This window comes from Poecilia reticulata, chromosome 17 (genome assembly GCF_904066995.2).
Source record: "Poecilia reticulata chromosome 17, P_reticulata-male-v2, whole genome shotgun sequence".
NCBI lineage: Eukaryota > Metazoa > Chordata > Actinopteri > Cyprinodontiformes > Poeciliidae > Poecilia > Poecilia reticulata.
Genome location: NC_088846.1, coordinates 22,462,938 through 22,473,306, shown reverse-complemented (window position 1 = coordinate 22,473,306; position 10,369 = coordinate 22,462,938). Strand labels below are relative to the sequence as shown.

Genomic DNA, 10,369 nt, shown 5'->3' with positions numbered 1-10,369 from the left:
TAAAGCACACCGAGTATATTTACGCAGCTACATTTATGTAAGTAACTTTAAAAATTAAAAACACTACTTAGAGCAATTTTACTGCATCCTTCTTTTTTACTTTTACTTGTGTAATATTATTAATAATGCTGCTCTTACACTTTCTGGCTACTTTAGCCACTTCCAGTTATTTTCTGAATAAATATCAAGGCAAACTGCATCAGACACTTACTTCCAACATAAATTAAAGTTAAATGTCTTGTTTGTATACAAGCTTCATTGTTCTGGTATTTTGTATCTACTAAGTCTGTTGTGCCACTTGGAGGTAAAATGCAGGTACACTGAATAGTATCTTCTCTCACTGGAAGTATTTTTGTTCTGTTTTAACATATAAATGACCACTTAGATTTACATTGTGAAAACAACTGATTTGGATATGTTTGTCTCTTCTTCCTGAAGTTGTCATTTTGCATTGATGTAACCTCTTTTTATTTGTTTTTTTGTTATTACTATTTTAGTATTTTGTTTTTTTAAAAACGAGAATTTGCACAAAATATTACATGATGTCAGTCTAATTCCATATTTTTCCACAAATAAATTCATATGTTATGATAAAACAGTTAGTGTTCGAGAAACCATTTCACAAAAAATACTTTTTGGACTTACTTGAGGAATTTTGACTTTAATTCTACTTGTGTAAAAATCTTGAGTACAATTTATTAACTTCTCTAACCAGTTCTCATAGGATATACTTCTATTACTATAATCATAATTCGGATATTAATAAATAAATGCAGACAAAAAAGCCCAGTACAGTAAATACAACTACTGCTGATAATAATAATAATAATAATAATAATAATAATAATAATAATAATAATAATAATAATAATAATAATAATAGTGGTGGTGGTGGTGGTTATTTTTTAATAGAACTTCCGGTTTTGAAAAAAAAATCATAAATAGAAGAGGCACGTACGACACCGGAAATGGAGCTGTGCAAGAAAAAAAAAAAGAAGCTGGATCGTCAAAACATAAACAGAGCAGAAGACAACCTTGTGTGAACGCAGCTAGCTCGTATTGTTGTCTGACTTTTTTTTCTTTTTTTTAGCAAGAGACAGCTTAATGCAGGCTCTCCTAATGTCGTGTATCTCCCATCAGAGAACTCCTAGTCAGGGCACTTAGCTCGTTTGCCAAGTAGCGAGGTGGAGAAAACAAATCTGCAATAAAGATTAGTACTAAACTAAGAAGTGCGCCTCGTCGGGCCTTCGAGTAGAGGTAACGCTAGCAATGCTAAGTTAGCAATTTAAAGTACCCGCATTTTGACAGCTAGCTTGTTGAGTACAACTTGAATGCCTTCTCTTAGCTTCGATGTGTGTTCGCTTTACACATACTATGTAGCTTTTACTTTCGATGAAACGGGTGTCAGGTTGAACCACAGTCGCAGAAGACCGACACCACAAAGCAAAAACGGCATTAGTTGGGCCTCTGTGTCGGCTAGCTGGGAAGTCAGTTGTGTTATATTAGGTGCAGCAATGAAGACCTGGTAAAAGTAGGCTGATAGTGAGTTTTAAAGTTATACGGCTAAGCTGCGACGGAAATTATTTAATTTTTGGTTGTTTTCGCTTTCTTTTCTGACTTTATCCTCATGTTTGGTCAGAAAACATATTTAATGCTTCTTACTTGCTTGACATCTTACAGTTTCTACCTCAGGACGACGCAGGACCCAAAGGAGACAGAATGGCTGAAGCTGACGAAAAATCCCCTGTGCTTAATGGTGCAGTATATAAAAATGCACCGTTTTGTAGACTTAATTATAGCCACGCATGTTTTGGTGCCTCTTGGACCTGCGAGCTTATCAGGGAAAAATGCTTGTGTTTATCAGGTGGTTCAGATGAGAAACAGCCCGGAGAAGAGCGGCAGCACAAGGACGGGGACGCCTGTGGAAGTAAAGACAGTCAGACACAATCCTCCTCTGAAGACGGTAAAGCCACTTTTGTATTCTTTTTCTGTTTACTTGAAAATTTTAGCAGCCACAATGTGCTCCAGGTCAGTTTACTTCACCATTTTGTTCCTTCCTGTTCCCATTTTGTCTGTTACTTCTTCCAAACAAACCAATTTGCACCTGTGTGCTTAATCCAATGCTTGTCAGCTTGTTTATTTGGGGGGTTTTTTGTAATGAAATTAGGAATTGTAGAAATATATGTTAGAATCAGTCATTCAGGACTTGATCTTCACGAGTTTCACGAGAAGGCAGCTGGACGTCTCTAGCCTTCATTTAAAACACAAAACTACAGAAGCATGAATATCCATAAGATGCTAAAGGTCACACAGGGTAAGAAAAATTAAACTGAGAGTGGCATTTACCGTTACTGCCCATCTTTACTGCAATATTTATATCGTCAGTCATATTTGATTGTTCAGAAATATTTCTGGTCTTTGAATACACAGACAGCCCTGGTCTGGAAATGAAATGAGTGCTGCTCCATTTGTTAATGCAACAATGTTCTGAAGCTACAGTTAGCAATCTACAGTAGAAACGGCCACTTGCATGCTCTGCTAACTGATTAACTTGCTCATATTAGCTTTTTTCTAAATGTGCAGTGTTAAAGAACGTTTCTCCAAGGTTTTAAAGAATCATAAACAATATTATATTGTATAATCTTAATTATAGGTCTTTAAAAACCAGAAATATGTCCAGCTTTTCAAGGATGCTTCTGTAAGTATTGAATCTCTACATTTGTTCATTTATTGCTTCTTCTGTTATTTTTTTAAACAAGTAATGTGGCAGCATTTGTTTTCTGTCATTTGTAGTTCTGGCCGATTGACTTGGTTGTTACTAAACTACAACAGCCATGATGCAGGGATGCAATTGGTTTTGTTGAAAAGACTCTGTCACAAGATGTTCAGCTTCCTCTGCAAAAGTTTAGATTCCATCATTGTCTGTTTTAGTCAGTTAATACAGAAACTTTCTTAATTTGTGCAAGATTTCTTCTGGAATCTCCCACGGAGACTGCGTTGCCTTGACATCTCGGCCTTTTCCTGTTTCCACAGCTCCCAAAGAAACAGTAGAAGCGTCTGGAGACAAAGGCATACCAGAGGCAGAAGGAGAGACAGCTGCAAGCAAAGAAGGAGAGGAGGAGGAGGAAGATACGGACAGCATGGACGGCAGTGGACTGTTTTCTTTCACGGAGGATGGAGAGAGGGAGAGCGAGGGTGGGAGACGAGAGAGGGGCAAAGAGAAGGATCGAGGGAAGAGGGCCGCTAGAAAGAGAATCCGACCTGGAGGCGGCACTAATCACTCATCCAGCTCAGACGATGATGACGACGACGACGAAGAGCCAAAGGAGGAGGAGGACGACGATGACGACGACGATGACGACGAGGCCATGGAGTCCTGGCTGGGCGCCGAGCTCCACGACCTCCGTGGGCCGACGTGGCAGGCGGTTCCCTCTCTTCGCTCCAGGGAGATCGGCAGGAACTCACACCAGTTTGTCCGGCGTGTGTGCGGAGCTCGGGGCCTCGTGCAGAGGCTGGAGCTCCAGGGACGCTTGGAGCGGCACACTGGCTGCGTCAACACGTTGCACTTCAACCCCTCTGGGACGCGTCTGGCGTCTGGCAGCGACGACCTCCGGGTGGTGATCTGGGACTGGGCCATCCGGCGGGCGGAGCTGGAGTTTGACAGCGGACATAAGAGTAATGTGTTTCAGGTGAGGTGCGGGGACAAGAGGGACGGACCAGAATCGGCACTCAGTTCATTCTTGGGTTGTTCAAAGTTTATCAGCAGCTGAATATGTAGAAATGTCCATTTGTCCTACCTCTGTCTGTCCATTCATCATTGTCCATATATCCTCTTTTGTGCCACCCATGCGTTCTCTCTCATTTTGTCCATCCATCCTCTTTACAGTTTTTCTCGTAGCTGTAGCTTCGTATTTAATGCCTCGCAACTGCAGAAATGACTTCAGCAAACACTTTTTCAAGCTCTTCTAAAAATCAGGTTTAAACTATGAGAGGAAACAAATTATTTTGATCTGAAGCAAATGTAAGAACCCTGTAAATTCTTTGCAATGTTTGTCTTTAGTAAAAAAAAAATAAAAAAATTACAAATTGTTTAGCACTGATGGTATTTAGGAGGTCACAAACCAAAGGACATTTTGCTGATTGAAACACAGAATGATCTCACAGCAAAATGTAAAAGGTTACTAAAATAAATACAAACAATTAAAGTAAAACTATAATCTGCATGTGACTGATGTGAGTTTTCTTCTTCCTCTTGGGTTCCAACAGGCGAAGTTCCTGCCTCACAGCGGAGACTCCACCTTGGCCATGTGCGCTCGTGACGGTCAGATCAGAGTCGCTGAGCTCTCGGCCACGCAGCGCTGCAAGAACACAAAGCGGGTAGCACAGCACAAAGGAGCAGCACACAAGGTGAGCATGCCGACAAAGGTTGTTGTAAACCAGAAAGTGAAAGACTTCTGAGACAACATGCCAACTCTTATGCGTTTTCACTTTTGTTTTTTTCGTTCCATCAGCTGGCCCTGGAGCCGGACTCGCCTTGTTCGTTTCTGTCAGCTGGAGAGGACGCCGTGGTGTTTGGTATCGATTTGCGCCTGGATCGTCCCGCCAAGTGAGTTCTGTTCATCATTTGGGGTTTGAAATCAACGTGTTAGAGCAAGAAAAGAACAAGAACCGCATCTTAAAATGATCCTGGCCTTTATGCAGCTCACTAATGTTTCCTCTTTGTCTCCTTATATCCTGTTTGGCAGTAAACTGGTGGTGGTAAAGGAGGGCGATAAAAAAGTGGGACTGTACACCATCTTTGTCAACCCAGCAAAGACGCAGCAGTTTGCAGTCGGTGGGAGGGATCAGTATGTGAGGTATGAGCTGTGCTCTGGCTCCTGTGTTGGTTATCTTGTCTGATTTATTAGAAGACCTCTGAATTTAACGAGACTTTTTTTTTTTTTTTTGTTTTTTTTTTTACACGTTTTTTCCTCTTTGTTTTATTTTTTGCTGGGGTTTTTTTCCTTTTTAGAATTTATGATCAGAGGAAGATTAATGAAAATGAAAACAACGGCGTTCTGAAAAAGTTTTGTCCTTCACATCTGGTCTCCAGCGAGTCTAAAACCAACATAACCTGTCTTGTGTACAGTCACGACGGCACAGGTAGAGCTACATCGTTTTTCATCTTTTGGCTTCCTGTCAGTTTAAAGTACCAATATGTCTGTCTGATTACAACAGTCTGACTTGTTGTGTCTCTTAATAAAATATTTCCTATGGGTTTGTTTGTGCAGAGGGACACTAAGATTAGATTTGGCATCAGCTGCACAAATTTATCAGTTATTTGGATGAGCTTTGAACAATAGTTGAAGGTTTAATTATCTCAAGCTCACACACAATACTCTAGAATCAGCAGGAAATATAGGAACTTTTAAATTAGAGTATTTTCTAGATCTGGGTAGTGTGAAAACAAGCAACTTTTTTTCAATTTTCCATCTTGTTTTCTCTTTTTCCATCTTTCTCAATATTCTTTTCTTCCACCCTTTTCTTTCCTCCATCCCTCTCTTGTATCATTTGTCCTTCCTCCTGTTCATGCTTGTGTCCTACCTCAGCTGACGTTTGTCATTCTTTTCTCCTTTCTGTCCTCCTTCCTTCTGTCCTTTGTGTCTTCTGTGCTTGATTTTGTCCTTCTTTTTATTCTTCATCTTTGGGTTTTTATTTTTAAAGGAATGAGGTGACGCACTTTGAAAACCTCTGCAAAACTATATGCCGTGATTTCTTTGTGAACTTTTATATTTTAAAATGGAAATAAATGATTAATTCAAGCCTGGGAAAGTTATGAATTGAAAGTTGTTGACTTTTCAGAACTCCTGGCCAGTTACAACGATGAGGACATCTACCTATTTGACTCCAACCACAGTGACGGGGCAGACTATCGCAGGAGATATAAGGGGCACCGCAATAACGCCACAGGTATTTATTTTTTGCGAACAAAGCAGCAACTTTAAACAGAAGAAGAAATCATCTGACTGGAAATGGATGATGTTATTCTGAATAATGATTGGAAAAAAACTAAAAGTCTGAACAAACTATACCTAATTGTCACACTAACGGCAGCATTCTGTTGTTTGGAATTTACTATGGGAGGAAGATTATTCGTAACTTGCCATTTTAAAGTTTAGTGAAACTCATTTTTGTTACTTTACTCATCCCATAATGAGGTTTTGTTCTAAAAAGAAATTAAAATCTGTATGGTCAGGTCAGTACATCTCTCCTTCTCAGATCCTTTGGTTTGTAAAACGAAGCGGCCATTTTGAGTTTCCCTCCAGCTCTCACACTGACCCTGCATCTCTTCTGGTTCACAGTGAAGGGCGTGAACTTCTACGGTCCCTGCAGTGAGTTTGTGGTCAGCGGCAGTGACTGTGGTCATATTTACCTTTGGGACAAAAACTCTGCTCGCATCGTCCAGTTCATGGAGGGAGACAGAGGAGGAGTGGTGAGTTTGATCAGCAGAGTTCAAAATGTGTGTTTTCAAATATGACACGAGTTGGCTAAGAGCTGTAGCTTAAACTTCAAGGAGTCAGTTTGTGTAAATCTAACCAGATTTTTGTTCCGTTCACTTTTGCTTTTAAGTTTAGGATTTGTGATGTTCAGTGATTGTTTGGTAACTCCAGGTGAATTGTCTGGAGCCGCACCCCCATCTGCCAGGAATGGCGACCAGTGGGTTGGACCATGATATCAAACTGTGGGCGCCCACTGCTGAAAACCCCACTGGACTCAAGGGCCTGAAAGAGGTATGACTCCTGCTCAATCCCATTTGTTTAAAATTGATTTTGATGTACTAGATAAAGTAAAGCGCATGGATTTCTAAAGTAATCCTGCTTGATTGGAATCAAAATAATCACTATGAATGGGTTTGGTAAGTTCCTGTCTGGCTTTTTCACAATAAAATCCTTGTTCAAACTAAAACAAAGAGCCTCCATTATGGGAAATTGCAGAAGGGTTTTATTTAATATGGTACAAAAGGCTTCAAGTGAGATCTTGCATCTTTATTTGGTAACATTTTTTGTCAGATTAATTGAAACTCTATCCTTTTCCTAATTGCTTAAAGGCTGATATTGTTTATACACTTTTACAGTCCAAGAAAATGGGGCTTTGTGATGTTCATCTTCATATTTCACTGATCGCTTCTTGTGTTCTGAAAGGTGATGAAGAAAAACAAGAGGGAGCGCGATGAAGACAGCGTGCGTCATGGCGACCAGTATGACACCCAGCTGCTGTGGTTTCTGATGAGACACATGAGAAACAGACGACCTCCAAGGGTGAGTCAAAGATTTCATTAGATTATCTATTTTTCACTGTGTTCAGTTTGGGATGTTGCCATGAACCACTTACGTAGAGCAAAGACGCTTTAAACAAAATAAATTACCAACATTCCTGCAAAATGCAACATTTCAGTTTAAAAATGTTAAAAATATACTTTTAACAGAAAAAATTTTGGTTTAGATTAATTATGGCTGCTGGTACGAAAAAAAGAAATCTGAATTGTTTTTCAACAATGATTTTTGAAACCCAATAACTTTCCTATAAAAGCCATTTCTTTTTTTAATATAACCTTTTCAATTTAATGCAAACTACAAAATGAAATGTAAACGAAGATTTGCACTTTAAAGTATACAGCACATATAGAGATGGATGGATGGTTAAAAAGATCAAATTAATAAATTTGCTCCTATATTTCTAATTTAAAGTGAAAACTGTATTAATCAAAAAATTACGTTTTTGGCACACAGATGTTAATCAACAATTAATTGATTCCTCATAAATTTAAGAAACATTAAACATTTGTTATTTTAGGAAAAATCGGACGCCTACATTAAATTGATAATAGATAACTAGGGGCTGCCTTGGTTCACATTTAGGTTGTTTTGAGCCCTAATTGCTCATTTTTTGTTAAAGGTAAAACATGTAAAGGAAATTGCTTTTGATATCTTTGATAACATTTTATTTACTGTTATGGTGTAAATGCCAAAGTTGGCTATTCCAAAAAAATATCTAAAAAAAAACAAAAACAAAAACTGAAGTCTAAAAAAATCTACAGATCAAATAAGTATGTGGGATCAAAGTGGGCGCCCTAACAGTGCGCTGGCTCTACAAAATGGATTTAAAGCCTGATGTTTAGCGGCAGCAGCAGCAGCAGTGTTTTCAGTGGAAATAATCCCGTCTCAACGCAGGCTCGGCGCGAGGGAGCAGACGCAGACACCGACGAGTCCTGGAGCTCTCCGGATTCCTCCGACGAAGAGGACGGCGGTCCGGACCACGTCCAGTGCATGTCGTCCTGAGCCACGGACAAACAGACGTACATCCACATACACAAACTGATACTCACAATTTATTGCCCTCGAATCGATGCACATAGGCAAGCACTATTGACACACTGGCACGAGCCCCACACACACACACACACACACACACACACAAGCAAGCAGACACATTTACCTAAACGTACTATTACTGTTGAAGCAGAGCGACGACGATGTGTGCACACGCCGACTGTAGACTGCAACACTTCCACGATCCTGTTTCTTTAGTGGGAATTTGTGCACAGAGGCTTAGTGAGCGCTTACGACCTTCTGAACCACTCGGAGGCCTCTTGTCTCTCCACGTGTTGTTGACGTAGACTCGGAAAGTTGTGTGTGGCGAAAGGCGGGCGATGTGCAGTGAGCTTTACGTCACCAGCAGACCCATAAGCTCAATCTGGGTTAAAAGACTCCTGCTCTCGAGGAAGAGTTCAGCTGAAAGGAAAGGATTTAGGCGTATACCTTCAACTATCCCCTAAATGTGACTCCCTTTAAGATTTAGACTGTGCAGGGGGCGAGCTCCGCTTTAACCCCAGTCTCATAATTGCTTGTTTGTTTTTTAATTCGGAGTAGCTTGAAATGGTAGTTTTTTTTTGTTTTTTTTTCATAATTATCTTCGTGCTTTCCTGTTCTTTTCGTCACTGCTGGTTGCACTTTGAATCAGGGACGATTTAGCGAGCTTGATGATGGGGGAGGAGCCACCATCTTGAATTTGTCATAGGAAATGCAGAAGCGGAGTTAATTTATTTTTTTTTGTCCCTTTTGAGATGGGATATTTTGCACTTGAGTGATTCTCGACCGAGAAGAGGTCGTTTCCTTCGTTTTCTTCTTCCTCCCTCTCTCTCCAAACTGAAAGTCATCTACAACAGGAAAGCTTCAACTCGCCTCTTGATAAACATGACAAATCAGAGGTGAATTTACCCTCTCAGGGGGGATTATGTGATTGCTTTTTCCGTTTTTTTTTTTTTTTTAAAGCACCAGACCCAACCTGGATCAGTCAAAATGTAAACACTGCCTATGAGTGTGAAAGAACGTAATAATCTCGGTTGCAGTTATTTCTGTTGTTCCCTTACACCCTATCCTTTCTTGCCATGACTGTAAAGAACAAGTTTTGTGTTGGAGCATCGTGCTCGAGCATTAAAAGTGAATCCCTCAAGCTTTTGGCAAGAAGGTCTAAACTGAACTCTTGAAACGAACACTTGACCCAGGTTGGAGGGCTTTTGGTTTTGCACTCGGCACACAAGTCCTGTCTGCGCTGTTAACACTGGCTGAAAGATGAGGGCGGAGGAGGCGGCTGGGTCAGTTGCTGTGTGAGAGCGAGAAAGTCGAGCTTTTCTCATTTTCTATGAGAACCGTAGTTAGTTTGAATTTATATGTACATATATATATAAATATATATTAGAACTGTAAAATACGAAAAAGAAAAAAAAAAAGGAAACAAAAAAAAACTTTAGCAAATGCTGTTTGACTTCAGAAAAAAAAGGAGGAAAAAAAAAGTCAGAACATTTGATTGGTATTGATGCAGAGATTTATATTCTATACTGTATGAGGACAAAATACTTTTAAAATCCACAGGAGAAAACGTTGACGTGTTCATTTTTCTTTCCCCGTTTCTTGACAGCTGTCTTTACGAGTATTGCAACTTTGATTCTTCTTGTTCAGATAATTGTTCCATAACTTCAAACAGTTCTATCCAGATTTTCCCACGTGCTATTTTTTTTTTGACATCTTGCATACGTATAAAAGGCTTTGATTAAAACTATTTTTCCCACCACTGCCTAATATTGCATTCTACTGGCTTATTTGGAAATATGTACAATTTGTGCAATAAAGAAAAAGATGATGCTCTTGATGTTATGTAGTGGTCCGTCATTGATTTGGTCCTAGAACAAAAATGGTCAGTACTGGTACAGATGTATCTTGATAAATACATACCTTAAAATAAATTCAGATTTGGGTTCATTTCATGTTAGAAATTTGAAGTTTTTCCACCAGTGAGATTTTTTTTTGTTGTTTTTTACAATTTCTTAAAG

At 39.6% G+C, this 10,369-nt stretch overlaps 1 protein-coding gene across 1 annotated transcript; it reads left to right on the top strand.

The window, feature by feature from the left end:
* Positions 1 to 961: 961 nt before the first annotated feature.
* On the top strand, positions 962 to 10,188 carry dcaf8 (DDB1 and CUL4 associated factor 8). Its single transcript, XM_008434381.3, has 13 exons — positions 962 to 1,257; positions 1,681 to 1,756; positions 1,865 to 1,963; positions 3,034 to 3,689; positions 4,267 to 4,407; positions 4,512 to 4,606; positions 4,746 to 4,856; positions 5,012 to 5,142; positions 5,842 to 5,949; positions 6,342 to 6,472; positions 6,651 to 6,770; positions 7,182 to 7,298; positions 8,211 to 10,188. The coding sequence occupies exons 2-13, from the start codon at positions 1,720 to 1,722 to the stop codon at positions 8,316 to 8,318; spliced, it is 1,854 nt and encodes a 617-aa protein (XP_008432603.2). The 5' UTR covers positions 962 to 1,257; positions 1,681 to 1,719; the 3' UTR covers positions 8,319 to 10,188.
* Positions 10,189 to 10,369: the final 181 nt, after the last annotated feature.